This window comes from Ranitomeya imitator, chromosome 4 (genome assembly GCF_032444005.1).
Source record: "Ranitomeya imitator isolate aRanImi1 chromosome 4, aRanImi1.pri, whole genome shotgun sequence".
NCBI lineage: Eukaryota > Metazoa > Chordata > Amphibia > Anura > Dendrobatidae > Ranitomeya > Ranitomeya imitator.
This window is the reverse complement of record NC_091285.1, coordinates 477,845,704-477,861,251: the sequence shown is the minus strand read 5'-3', so window position 1 is coordinate 477,861,251 and position 15,548 is coordinate 477,845,704. Positions and strand designations below refer to the sequence as shown.

The 15,548-nt window shown below is 43.1% G+C and overlaps 1 protein-coding gene across 1 annotated transcript in view; it reads left to right on the top strand.

The window, feature by feature from the left end:
• Positions 1–15,548, top strand: part of LOC138676521 (tetratricopeptide repeat protein 24-like) — a 305,247-nt gene that overhangs the window by 96,456 nt on the left and 193,243 nt on the right. The window contains exons 2-3 of the mRNA XM_069765916.1: positions 3,595–4,256; positions 13,026–13,241. Of these exons, the coding sequence (XP_069622017.1) occupies positions 3,608–4,256; positions 13,026–13,241 (865 nt within the window). The 5' untranslated portion in view covers positions 3,595–3,607. The remainder of the gene's footprint in view (positions 1–3,594; positions 4,257–13,025; positions 13,242–15,548) is intronic.

The following is a 15,548-nucleotide window of genomic DNA, read 5'->3' as shown; positions in this document are numbered from 1 at the left end:
AAATGAAGGTAAATATAGGTCATTGACCTACTTTACCTTCATTCCCCGGGGTTTTGCAGCAAGGAGCATCGCTGCATTAGCAGAACTCCTTGCTGCAAAATATTTTAACCCCTTCAGATGGATTTACATCATTGGACGTTACAGATCTGCGGAAGGTATGGATATTGTTTTTTTTTTTTTTTGTTACAGATCGAGGGTCTACAGTGAGTGGATTGAGTGTAGAATAAATTTTTACAACAACCTTTGTGATTTTTTCATTAAAATAATTTTTAATAATGTGTGTGTTTTTTTTTAACCCTTTACAACAATTGGATTAATAATGGATAGGTGTCTTAATTGACGCCTCTCCATTATTAATTTGGCTTAATGTCACCTTACAATAGCAAGGTGGCATTAACCTTTCATTACCCCATATCCCACCGCTACACGGGAATGGGAAGAGAGTGGCCAAGTGCCAGAATAGGCGCATCTTCCAAAGGTGGTGTTGGACAGTGGAAATTGCTACAGCACAAGCGGTTTGGGGGTTAATGGACCCTGCCTAACTCTATCCCTGCTTCTGACGAAGCGGCAGCAACCTCTCCCTATGCTCAGATCAGCAGCAGTAAGATGACGGTCGGCGGGAACGCCCCTTTATAGCCCCTGTGACGCCGCAGACAGCAAGCCAATCACTGCAATGCCATTCTCTAAGATGGTGGGGACTGAGACCTATGTCATCACGCTGCCCACACTCTGCGTCCACCTTCATTGGCTGAGAAATGGCGCTTTTCGCGTCATTGAAACGCGCGAAAGTCGCGTACCGCATGGCCGACCCCACACAGGGATCGGGTCGGGTTTCATGAAACCCGACTGTGCCAAAAGTCGGCGACTTTTGAAAATGAACGATCCGTTTCGCTCAACCCTAGCCATCACTAAAAAGTTTATAATGTATCGGCTCTAGGATTTAAAAAGAATATTAGTTTCTGGTATAATTACCCTATAATTCTCAATATGATGGGTTTAAATAGGAGTTCCCACTTATGACATCAAGGGGATATGCTATAATTCTCAAGAATAACCCACATCTATGTTGAGAACTGGGCCCACACATTGTCAGGAATGGAGCTTTGGTTGTGCACATGTGGTTGTCTCTATTCATTTTCATGAAAACCCAAAAAGGAATGAGTACACCCATAACACAGTAATTGTGGAAGCTCTCATAAAAATTAATGGAAAGATAACCCTTAGAAAGGACTGGATCATGATTAGGAAAAGCATGCTACATCGTCTCACCTTGGCTTTGCTCGTATTGCTTTGTAGGCCATGTGTTTGACCCATTATAGCCTCAGACCAAGTATGCATCCACCAGTTAAAGGAACACCCAAAATAATATGGTCAAATTATTGATAGTGCAGACCAATAATAGTGAGTAATAGAATACAAAATGGATTGAGACAAGAAAAGGAGGGGTAAAAAACATGGTATTAACAACATATAGCGTGCACCCGCCAAGTACACAGGTGACCATTAAATAGCTGACATAAATAGAAAGTATGCAGAAGAGGGATAACAGACGTTGTAAAGACAATATATATATATATATATATATATATATATATATATATATCAAGCAAAAAAAGAAGGCAGCACTCCAACATCAGATAAAGGTGAAAAAAGGCTGTGAAGTTTATTTCAGACCCACATCTCGCGACGTTTCGGCTCGCACTGAGCCTTTCTCAAGCAATGGGTGGTAACAAGTTGTGTCCTTATATACAAACCATCCTCAATCATTTACATAATACATAGCCAAATATGTGTTTACAAATATTTATAATACATATACATTATATTTCCACAGTGCTCCAAGTGTTACCCTATATAAAGTGCATAGTGCTAAAGTGCTTTTTAATTTCTCTCCTTTCCCCCTGCCCACAAGTAATACTGCTTTTAGGGTTATTCATAGTTAATTAATGTACATAAAAGGATTCATAACCTCATATATTATTAATGTATGGCGCTTACCCTGCCGAATAGACGGAGTCACCTGGAGGACTAACATGCCGCTGATTTTCGGCGTTCTCTAGGATCTACTGCGCATGTCAAAAACCTCCCATTCCCATGTGGTGTGACGCTAGCCAGTGAGACAACAGACGTTACTTCATTTCATCCGCGCCTGCGCACAAGGACAATGTCTGCCCCGCACTTCCATCTTAGTTGTGGCAGCGCAAAGCTATTAGATAAGCTCTCTCTATTAATGTTCCTTGCTTTTTACGCAATAAATCCATCTTATATCCAGATATCAAAGGGGCCACTATAACATTCCACCTTCGGCAAGCAGGACAACACCTTATTCAGGTTGTCTCCCGCTGCCCATGGACCTTTACTTCGACCTGTGACCTTCTCAGACCACATAATCTCCGTAAGAGGACCCATATCAGTGTGCCTTTCTTATGCCCAGTATCTTAAACAGAGCAGAGATACTTTCAATATTAAATTAATATATTCGCTATTGAATGCCAAATTGTATATTTATTAGTCATATGAAGACAATCTCAACTGGCCAGCATACCAACATCAGGAAAATATACGGGGAATAACTATAAATTATAACAGATAAAAAAATAAAAAAATTATATTAATAATTGTGTCCTCCACCGTGAACATCCAATTCGTAAACAGCAGGGCAAGGACCTTTTTGCTGGGAGCGGAGATGTATCTAAAAAAATACAAACATAACACTTATTAAAATTGGAGCAGTAGAACAGTCTTCATTCTGCATGTTCCATATAACCGGAATGTATATACCCCAATTCATATAGATATATCCCATTAAGGTAGCACCATTGATGGATAGATTTTAAATTCTACATTTAAACCTTTAGGTTTTAGTGTATTTAGTTCATAGATCCAACGAAGTTCTAATTTTTTTAGGAGATTTATTCTGTCTCCCCCTCTTCTTTGCGCTGGGACTCTATCTATGATTCTAAATTTTAGATCCTTTTCCGTATGTTTAAATTCTACAAAATGTTTCGAGACTGGTAGATCTTGTCTTTTTTTTCCTTATTGAGAAGCGATGGTTATTCATGCGGGTTTTAAACTCGCATGTTGTTTCCCCAATATACCATAATTTGCAGGGGCATTCCAATAGATAAATAACATGGTCAGAGTTACATGTAAGATATTCACGAATTCTATATTGCTTATTTGTAACTGGATGATCAAAAGTAGATCCCTTTATCATATGTTTACAATTTACACATGATAAACATGGGAAACACCCATGCTGTTTGTTACCTGTGATTGTGGTTTGACCAGTGTTTTTGAGGGAACCAATATCTGATTTTACTATATGATCACCAAGATTTTTATTTCTACGGTATGAAAAAAGTGGAGGTTCTCTAAACTCTTTAATATTGGGTAGGCATTTGCCCAACATACCCCAATGTTTCATAATTACCTCCGAGATAGCTCCACTCTCTTCCGTATATGTCATTACACATATATATATATATCCACCAATTAAAGCAGAACACAATATCACATGCCATTTGAAAGGCAACTTTTTAAAAGTATAATTCTGTTCCTTTTATCTGAGGATATTGTATATTTTTCCAACAGGTTTTAAAGCACCATGGCAGACTTAAAGGTTTCAATAACTCCACAGCAGCAAAATACCATTCAGTCAAAAATACTGTCACTGTGCAAAGATGGAAGCCACTTATTAAATCATGATGACATAAATGGAGCCTTGAGAACCTTCAAACAAGCCTTCCTACTTTCCTCCAAGATACCAGAAGAAAAAATTCAGAAAGACTGTTTATTTAATCTTGGTGCCACTTATATTTGTGTTGGAAAACCCAAGAAAGCTTTAAAATGTCTTTTAAAATCCAGACGTAGTGGAATGGAAGAAAGAGATGGAGATCTGTTTTTCAATATTGGCGCTGCTTATGATGAAATGAAAGAGTATAGCAAAGCTGTGAAGTTTTATGAAAGGGCCATCAATGAGTATGGTTATGATAAAGTCAAGAGTATTGCAGATGCTCTTATTAAGCTGGGGTACTGTTTTGTCATGACTGGTGACCTTTCCTCTGCTGCACATTCATTCAGACTTGCAGGTCACACATACGTAAAAAACCACAAACTAGAAGATGCAGCTATGGCCATGAGAGAGGCTGCTAAATACATGATAAACAGTCAAGCGTTTTCCCAGGCTGCAGTGCTCCAAACTTTGAACTCTTGTGTGGAGTCATTGATAGGTATATCTGATATACAACTGCTTGGTAAGTGTATTTTCTTTCTTACATAAGCTGACTTGAGTTGATGGGAAGTATGGGGACAGGCATTCACTAGAATGGTTAATTATATATTATATATACACACGCGCCATATTTTGCTCATCATAAAAAGCACTGGACTATTAGTTGCACCCTAAATTTTTGGGGTGGAAAATAGGAAAAACATTTTTTTTAAATAAAATGGTGATGCATCTTATAATTTGTTTAATGATAGCTAACCTGGGGGCAGCACCATTGGAGCGAGGTCACAGGAGGCAGGGTAACTGCTTCAGGAGGTGGCAGAAGGAGTGCGTCGATGCTGTGTTGCCTGGGTGCTCATTAGATGTTGGCGCCAATGAGCAGAGTCCCCTTTCCCATTCAGTTCCCTGTGGTGGGCTTCTGGAAAATGGCCACCAGTGGCGGTGCATGCACAGATCGAGATTATTATTACTATTACTGTACATTTTTAATAGCGCCATTTATTCCATGGCGCTTTACATGTGAAAAGGGGGCAAATATAGTCAAATACAACTAAACTCTGCCTTCTGTGATCCTACTCCACTACCACTATCCCTCCTTGGTAAGATCACTTAGGATTATAAGATGCACCCCCATTTTCCTCCTCAACAAAGTGTGTCTTATAATCTGAAAAATACAGTATATATTTGTCATATTTATTCAAAATGGTTACAGTGCTGTTCCATGCCTGTGCCCTCTCACAGCTTGTGCCTGGCCACTTTCCTCTCCTAGCACTTATAGTTCATACAAAATGGCAGCAAAATGTTCCTATGGGATATGAACAATGACCACATGGTCAGAAATGTGTCAGTCGAAAGGCATTTTTTTCTTTTCTTCATACTAACTGTTAGGGCTAGCGGAACGCACCGAGTAATGAGTAGGTAGCCACAAGGTGCGTTCGCCGCCCGGGGTCCACCGTGCAGAGATATTTGCTGCTAAGTAATGGCGGATGGACTCTGAGCTCACACGTGGTTAGGCTTCACCCCGTGTGAACTGGTAGCGAACTCTGTTGCCTCACAGAGTCGCGCTGTACACAATAACTAATACACTAACTAGGCTAATTGCCCCCACTGACGCTAGCTGCCTGCCTGAGTGTACAGTCCCAATGCTAACAGCTTCACACCACATAAGAACTGAGTGGTTTAATATCCACTGGCATAAGCCAAAACACATTTGATACTAGCGCATGGCCGTGCGGCCATGCTAGCCTTATATAGCTGCAGCAAGTAAAAGACCTTCCAAGAAGGACCAATGAGAGACTGCCATACCTGAGCATGTGACCCTAAATCTCCACTGAGAGATCTTGCCCCGGGCATGCTCAGTGTGTGCAAAGCAGGACTTAGACCTAGCACTTAATGGACCTTCCAAGAAGGACCAATGACCTTAGCTGCAGTATCTGATCATGTGACCCTCGATCTCCACTGAGAGATCTTAAGGTACCGTCACACTTAGCGACGCTGCAGCGATACCGACAACGATCCGGATTGCTGCAGCGTCGCTGTTTGGTCGCTGGAGAGCTGTCACACAGACAGCTCTCCAGCGACCAACGATCCCGAGGTCCCCGGTAACCAGGGTAAACATCGGGTAACTAAGCGCAGGGCCGCGCTTAGTTACCCGCTGTTTACCCTGGTTACCAGCGTAAAAAAACAAACAGTACATACTTACATTCAGCTGTCTGTCCCTTGCCGTCTGGTTCCTGCATGTCTGCTGGCCGCAAAGTGAAAGTGAAAGCACAGCACAGCGGTGAGTCACACAGCGGTGACTCACCGCTGTGGCTGTGCTCTGCTTTCACTTTACGGCCAGCAGTCAAGGCAGGAACCAGACGGCAAGGGACAGACAGCTGAATGTAAGTATGTACTGTTTGTTTTTTTACGCTGGTAACCAGGGTAAACAGCGGGTTACTAAGCGCGGCCCTGCGCTTAGTTACCCGATGTTTACCCTGGTTACCAGTGAAGACATCGCTGAATCGGTGTCACACACGCCGATTCAGCGATGTCTGCGGGGAGTCCAGCGACGAAATAAAGTTCTGGACTTTCTTCCCCGACCAGCGATCTCCCAGCAGGGGCCTGATCGCTGCTGCCTGTCACACTGGACGATATCGCTAGCGAGGACGCTGCAACGTCACGGATCGCTAGCGATATCGTCTAGTGTGACAGTACCTTTACTCTGAAGCAGGAAATGCAGCAGTAACTCTTAGCACAGAGTAAGACTGAGCAAGATGCTGGGATCGCTGTCTCCGCTGAGCAGGCTCCACTGCGGCAGGAGAAGAATGGGAGACCGCAGAAGAGATGGCCTGAGATTCCCCCTGTGCAGAGGCAGGAACTCGGCCCCTAACACTAACTTTGTAACTGTTTTTTATGCATTGTAAATGAAGATAAAAGATCACTCACATAATTTTTTACAGAACATTGTTCTGATGTTTTGTATGAACTATACATACTGGGGAAATGTACCAACATTCCAAGTCAGCTTTTTTAAAAGAGGAGATTTATCAGTAGTGTCATAAAGTTCATTATTTTATATCATGCAAAAAATTACACAAAAGGACAAAAACATAGAAATGAGAGTAGACCAGTAAGGGCTCGCACTCATCTGCATAAATAAAATCACTCTGAGTTGTTCCTGAAAATTAGGACAAGAGTCATGCGAGTGTAATGCGAGTACAATGTGATTTTTCTAAGGTATGACATGAGTATGTGCCGCGGTCGTGCAGGCTGGGTGTACTCGGTAGCCAGGCAGGCAGTCTATCACGGATGTCACAGTGGCAATCGCCCAACACCATGGCCCTGATCGGGCAAGTGAAAGGGGAATATTTACAGGGGATAATAGTTTATGGTATCGTGATGCCAGCTGAGGTGTCTGGCCAGGGATGGCCAGGGCTGCAAGTGGGGTCCCAGGGGATAGATGGCAATGCAGCAAGATAGATCACTCCCCTTAGCAAGAGCATGCCCCTGGGGTGATGATGGGGGTTGTAGTGACCAGTGCAGCAAAAAGAAGCAAGGAGGCAAAATAATTCAGTCTTTTCCCTTACTGATGGATGGCAAGTTGAATCCAGGGGTAATGGTCACTAGGTTTAGACTCCGGCCGGTCTGGAAGCAGCTGGAGTCCACTTCACCAAGTGGGTAGAATAAGCCTTCGTTTCTGTGCCCATATGTTTGGAGATTCAACAGCTTATGAGCTGATGTACTCCCTGCTTGTCTATTCTACAGCAGCTCCAGCCAGCATACATTGCGGGCTCTGCAAGCTGTTCTCTCGGTCCCAGCTCTGAACCTTCTATAATGTGGTGCTTCTAGTGCTGCAGGGGTGGCCAGAGAACCTGCAGTCCCCCGCTCTCCAGATTCTGCTCTTAGGGATTGAAATCCATGGTAGCCAAGGGCTCTGGCCCCGGGATCCATGGGGGGTCTCCTCTCCTCCGGACCCTGGGAGCCATCCAGGACCGCTCCCTGCACACGCCATACCCGGCATATAAGACGACCCCTGACTTTTGAGATGATTTTCAAGGGTTAAAAAGTTGTCTTGTGCACAGGGAAAAACGGTATTTATTTTAGTATAATATGTATTTTTGATATCTATACAAATTAGTGTTTTTATCCCAGAATGGGAAATATATTATATATATATATATGTATATATATATATATATATATATATATATATATATATATTATATATTTTATAGATATACTACGCACTATATTGCAGTTTTGTTTCTTCTGAAATCTTGGGTATTCATAACCATTGTTATTGAGTACTTAGAGTTTTAACAAATGGAATAAAAACTGTTTTAATGGATCTTTTTAAATATTATTATTATTTTTTTAAGGAAGGAAGGAAAGAAAAAAAGGAAAGAAAAAAGTGAATTTGGATCATATACAATAAGTAGTCCTGTTTTAGAATATTTCAATAAAGCTTGTTGGTTTTTAATTTTAATATTATACATGATCCTCAGGATTTTCACATACAGAACGATTTTAGGGGATTTACAATGGCTGCTCAAGTGGTTATTTTGCACAGTTGCTGTGGAGCACTCACATTGGTGCCGATTAGTTGTGGGAGGGACTGTGGGTAAGTGTATCGATAAAAGGCAAGACATGTACTAGGTCAGTATCCCTGAGCAAGACGGTCCGAGTACCTTGGAAACGCATCAGAAATCTGACCCCTCTGAGCGCTTGTCTTTCAGTGATGTCAATACCATTAAGCCCCCCCGCACCCTCCATGCGATCTCACGGCGGCATCTCTCGGCCAGAGCACGCTGCCGCACCATCATCTAGCTGCTTTGCAATCATGGAGGCTTGATTAATCAACCAGGCCTCCCTGGTGTTCCACCGGACTTACACCTCCAGCTGAGCAGCGCAATTATCGACTGAGGGCACCTTGTGAAGCGCAAACTGCAAACTAATCCAGTCTGCAGCCATTTCTGCACTTCTAGTGAACAAATGTAAGCTTTTGCCTCCTAACACACTATATATTTTTTTGGTTTCCCTATAGGTGTGTTCCACAGGTTCTTAGTATATGATTCTTCATACACATATTTCTTTTGTTAACCATAGTGGGTGGTTATAAGTAGTGTTGAGCATTCCGATACTGCAAATATCAGGTATCAGCCGATATTTGCTGTATCGGATTTCAGATACTGAGTTCCGATATTTTTGCGATATCGGATACCGGAATCGGAAGTTTCCATAGTGCAATGATGCACTATAATGGAGTGTGGGCGATGCGTGGGCAGAGACTGCGTGTGTGTGTGTGGGCGGGGTCTGTGCGTGACCGCGGGGGCTCTGTGTGGCTTGCGGGGGCTCTGTGCATGCTTGCTGGGGCTCTGTGCGGCTTGCGGGGGCTCTGTGCGGGCTTGCCGGTGCTCTGTGTGGGCTTGCCGGGGCTCTGTGTGGGCTTGCCGGGGCTCTGTGCAGGCTTGCCGGGGCTCTGTGCGGATTGGGGGGGCTCTGTGCGGGCTTGCCGGGGCTCTGTGCGGGCTTGACGGGGCTCTGTGCGGGCTTGCCGGGGCTCTGTGTGGCTTGCCGGGGCTCTGTGCAGGCTTGTCGGGGCTCTGTGCGGGCTTGCCGGGGCTCTCTATGGGCTGCTGGGGGTCTGTGCAGGCATCGTCTGATGGGACTGCAAGTCCTATCGGATGATGCCTGCAACAGTGACAGTGATTGACACAGTAGCCAATTATGGGAGAGTAGTAGTCCCATCATCTGGCTAATGTGTTGAATGTAAAAAAAAAATACTACATACTACATACATACTACATACATACCACATACATACTATATACATACTACATACAATACATTCATACTTTACATACAATACATACATACAGACATACAGTACATTAAACATAGAGTTCATACTCACCATTACTTGTCACTTTGTTCCTCGAAGCCAGTGTCATCTGTAAAAAGATTAAAATAACAAACAACCAATATACTCCCTGTCCGCAGAAATCCACGAGTGTCCTACGATGATCTCCTGTGGAGAACGGCAGCATCAGCTGTTGCGACCGCTCACTAGGGGCTCCAGGAACACAATGACGGGAGGAAAGTACCCTATCGCACTGTATTCCTCCGCCGCTGTAAAAAAAAATAGTCCCTAGTCTCACTTTTGGCATTGCTGTATGAGAAATTTTCCCACGCAGCAATTGCCATAAAGTGAGACTTTGTCCTAAGGTAACCTCTCAGTGATGCACTGCAGGAGCCATTGTCTCGTGTCAGTGTGTCACTGAGGGTCCTATAGAGCAGTGACATCACCCGATGTCACTGTTCTATAGGGGAGATCATTGTGGGACACTCGATATTAATTGGACTATGGGGGACAGGTAGTATATGGTTTACTATTTTACGTTTTTTGCAGGCGCTGAAGTATGGTAAGTATGGTTAAATGGAGAATATTGAAATACTTTTTTCCTAATGTTTGTGTGTTTTATTAACCCTTTTTTGCTATAGGATTAATAATGGATAGGCATCTTATTGACGCCTCTCCGTTATTAACCCGGCTTAATGTCACCTTACAATAGCAGGGTGACATTAACCCCTTATTACCCCATATCCCACTGCTACATGGGAGTGGGAAGAGAGGGGCTAAGTGCCGGAATTGGCGCATCTTACAGATGCGCCATTTCTGGGGTGGCTGCGGACTGGTATTTGAAGCCGGGGGGGGGCAATATCCATGGCCCCTCTCTAGGCTATGAATATCAGCCCGCAGCTGTCTGCGTAGCCTTTGTGGCTTTAAAATATAGGGGGACCCCACATAATTTTTTGGTATTTTTTGTATTTTAATAGCCAGTAAAGGCTACGCAGACAGCTGCGGGCTGATATTCATAGCAGGCTACAAATATTGGCCCCCGGCCATCGGTTTTCCCCCTCTGGCGCATAAAATTGCGCGGGAGCCCACGCCTTTTTTTCCTTTTTTTAAAATTCAATGCTCATTAAGGCCTCTTTCACACTTGCGCCGGTATGGGTCTGTCGCTATGCGTTAGGCCAATGTACCGACGCACGTTGTGAAATTTGTGCACGACGTGGGCAGCGGATGCAGTTTTTCAACGCATCCGCTGCCCATTCTGAAGTCCGGGGAGGAGGGGGCGGAGTTTCAGCGGCGCATGTGCTGTAGAAAATGGCGGACGCGACGGACAAAAAAACGCTCACTTGAATGTTTTTTCGTGCCGACGGTCCGCTAAAACACGACGGATCCGTTACATGACGGACGCGACATGTGGCCATCCGTTGCAATCCGTCGCTAATACAAGTCTATGGGTAAAAAACGCATCCTGCGAGCACATTTGCAGGATCTGTTTTTTTTCCCAAAATGACGGAATGCGATGGATTGCTAAAAACGCAAGTGTGAAAGTAGCCTTAGAAACATCGGCCTTTCTATTATATATCTATGGATATATCTATCTATAGATATATTTATAGATATATATATCTATAGATACATAGATGTATGTATCCATATATCTGGCTGCTTTCACACATATATCAATATGCTCGTAGGATGCGTTTTTTACCCATAGACTTGTTAGCGACGGATCACGACGGATGGCCACACATCGCATACGTCGTGCAATGGATCAGTCGTGTTTTGGTGGACCATCGGCATGAAAAAACGTTCAAGTGAAAGTTGTTTTGTCCGTCGCGTCCACCATTTTCTACCATGCATGCGCCGCCGAAACTCCGCCCCCTCCTCCCTGGACTTCAAAATGGGCAGTGGATGCGTTGAAAAACTGCATCCGCTGCCCACGTTGTGCACAAATCTCACAACGTTCGTCGGTACGTCGGCCCGACGCATAGCGACGGACCCATACCGACGCAAGTGTGAAAGAGGCCTTAATGAGCGTTTAGTTTTAAAGAAAATGGAAAAAAAACGGCGTGGGCTCCCATGCAATTTTCTGCGCCAGAGGGGGAAAGCCGACGTAGATGTATTTATAGATAGATATATCTATAGATACATAGATGTATCTATCCATATATCTGGCTGCTTTCACACATCAGGTTTTTGCCGTCAGGCACAATCCGGCGAGTTTTTTCCTCCGGATCCGTACGGACTTGTACTGACGCAAGTGTGAAAGTAGCCTTAATGAGCGTTGAATTTAAAAAAAAAACGGAAAAAAACGGCGTGGGCTCCCGCACAATTTTCTGCGCCAGAGGGGGAAAGCCGACGGCCGGGGGCCAATATTTGTAGCCTGCTATGAATATCAGCCCGCAGCTGTCTGCGTAGCCTTTACTGGCTATTAAAACAGGGGGACCCCCCAAAAAAAGTGACGTGAGGTCCCCCTATATTTTATAGCCAGAAAGGCTACGCAGACAGCTGCGGGCTGATATTCATAGCCTAGAGAGGGGCCATGGATATTGCCCCCCCCCCCGGCTACAAATACCAGTTCCCAGCTGCCCCTGAAATGGCACATCTGTAAGTTACAGACGCTCTATAGGCAATGAATGGAGTGGAGGTGCTCATGCAGGACCTCTGGTCCATTCAGAAGAGCCCCGTTCTCTATATTGGTGGAGGGTCCAAACAGTCGGAGCCCCAGAGATCCATGATTTATAATTTTCAATCTAGCTAAATCCCCCTTTTAAGGATGTCTATCAATGTGACTGCACTTCCTGTTGTAGCTTTGAAAAAAATAGCACCCGCAACAAAATGGAAAAATTACCCTTTTTTTTTTTTTTACATAAAATGGACCTATTTTCACCAATATACTGGTCTGGATTTTTATTTCTTTTTGGTTGATTTTTATTGATTTTTATCTATTTTTCTTGTATGCAAAAGAACTAAACAAGGTTTCTCAAGTTTTTTCTAATGACAAATCAATAAAAAATGGATTGCACATGGATTGCATACATGTTCTATCTGTTATTTTGCAAGCCCTTTCACTGGCATGGGCAAGATTGGTTTTCATATGGGACCAAAATAGGAAATACCTCCTTTTTTGAGAACTGTCAGTCAAACAAAATCAAATTTGTGATTAACTCCAAAATAATATATTGTGTTGACAACACACCTTTTGACAACAAGCATAGGATGTATAAATGAAGCCAAAGTGGATAAAATATAACTACCAAACTTTGCTTAGTACTCTAACTTCTTATTTACCAGCATATGGTGTATTTTATATTGTAGGTAGTAATGCTTAGGAACTTTCTGTGCGGTGCCATTAATGTTGTTTCTGTTAGTACATAATGGAAGAAATAGATCAAGCATAAGAATGTATAAACATGCTTATACACCCAACATTTTATTTTTTCCATCTTCTGCTTTCAGGAACACTATATAACCATGTTGGTCTGCATTACGCTGAATTAAAATATTTTAGTCAGGCTGAAAAGTGTTTTACTGCTAGCTTGAACCTATGTAATGGAAAGCAATTCTCTATAAGAAAGATGGCTGTATTACTCCAAAACCTAGGAGCTGTTGACAATGCTCTTTACCAATATGAAAAATCACTCAGAAGCCATGCCGAAGCAGCAGATATGTACGGTAAGGTATCATATTTATTGTGTATATTAATTAATGCAGTCTAGTACACTGATCAATATTTCCATTAAATAGCTTATTACTTTTCTGGTGCTGTCAACCAGCCAACAGTATTTTACTCCCATTTTAAATTAATTACTAGTTAAAAAATGAAATTCAGACTCAGAAATAAATTGGCAATGAAATGTTATCCAATGCACAATTTAATATATTGCATGCTGCTATTCTTTGATGCTAAGCTTATGTAAAACAACAAACCAAGCGAAATATCTTTCAAATTTTTATTTTTGACCATTTATGCATTTCTCAAACTTGTTCATTATAGTTTGGGTGCAGAAAAGGTAAAGAATAATTCTAGTGAATGGGGTTTTGAAACACATATGATTTGGATTTTTAGATCTGAAGCATGCCCTATATGTCACAGGTTGGTTGCAGATGCTACAAATTGCTTTGAACATTGCAATCTCGCATCAGATTTTCACTGAGTTCCTGGCACTGGAATCTGATATGACATCACAACCATGTGAATTTCATGCTGTGTAGTTGGGCAGGTCTGGAGCCACCGAATACCTACCTCAGTTCAGACTTGTCATATGAAATACATAGTTCCCAACTGACCTTTCAAAGTCAATTTTTCCTGAAGCACTTCATAGTTTTATAGCAAACCATACTGTACACAGCTGCAATATTGCATCCAGTTTCTATTTCCTTAACTTGTCGGACAGCATAGTACTTTGTTAACATAGCCATGTATCATGTTATCTGACAAGTTATGGATTGTGACATGTTTGTAAGATAAGAATTAACGCCCGTACAGGAATACATCATCAGAATCATTATTGTTACAGGAAAATGTTACCAGAACCACTATCAGTACAGGAATACATCACGAAAACACCATCACTACATAAATGCAGGGCCAGAACTACAATCAGTACAGACTTTAATCACAACTATCAAGAGTACAGCAATTTCGCCATGCAAAAAGATCATTCTATCTGATGAACAAGCATTTTTCTCATTGATTGAGCGATCGGCGGCTTGATCACACAGAAAAATAGTTGTGAACATTCTTAAGAAAGCTCATTCATGATAATCTTTCTATGTAAAAGCATCTTAAGATGACCAGATAAGCTAGTGTATAATTTGCATCATTTTTCAATGTAAATTATAGTCAATATCTTTGATCACCTTCTGCCCCTTCCTCCCCCCCTCCCCCCCCTCTCCCCCCCCCCCCCCGCAGCAAAAGCGATGTAAAATTGGTAGAGAAAATAAACAGCCGACAGCTAAATCCTAGCTGGTCTTTCACTGATTGGCTTAACCTACGGAAATAAGGCTGAACATCCAAATGGCAGATAACACACGCTGTTGTTGCCGCTTGATGTCTGCCACCTCCAAAGACAAGAACAGCATTTGCCCGGTCAGGGTTTCCGCAGAATCTATGATGGCTTCTCAGCACAGAAAAAATGGAGTGGGCTGGGGATAATGTTATAAAAGTGCAGCAAATCACTTGGGAAATTAGGTAACATACTAAAAACTGCAATTGACCCTGCCAGTTTCTGTACAGACTAGAGACCCTCACCCCATAGTCGCTTGTGGCTCCTGAATGAGTAAAGATAGCATTACCATACACTAGATCTATGCTGCCTGAAAGGTCGTCAAGAGCTTCATCTTCCTCCTAAAGAATCGGAGGTCAGAGCAGAGTGACCATGCTGGTTCCTGTACTGACTAGAGATCCTGACCCCGCAGTCCCTCTTGGTAACTGCATGAGCAGAAAAAGTGTGTCTGCTGTGGTTCAGCAGAGAAGCTGACCACAAACCACAGGCTTAAGGGTTTGTACCCAGACGCATGACATCCTGTAGTACAATTCTTTGTGTCAATGGGTTGAAAATTCTAAAGTGGACCACCGGGCGAATGAAAGTTCAGCCAATTGCTTGGCTGGCAGTTATCCCAGCCACCTCTTGCATACAAAAAAACACTTACTCTGCCAAGCATTCCTGTATTCTCTATAACAGAGTCACTGACAGGCATCTCTGGTGGCAGTTTGTTTCAGGGAGAACAAAAGGATTGGCAGTCCGAAATTGGATATACTGGATCCTTAACCCCTTTCTGCCATTAGACGTACTATTGCGTCCATGTGGGGTGGGCTTTACTTCCCAAGGACGCAATAGTACGTCATATGCGATCGGCAGCGCTCACGGGGGGAGCGCCGCCGATCGCGGCCGGGTGTCAGCTGTTTATCGCAGCTGACATCCGGCACTATGTGCCAGGAGCGGTCACGGACCGCCCCCGGCACATTAACCCCCGGCA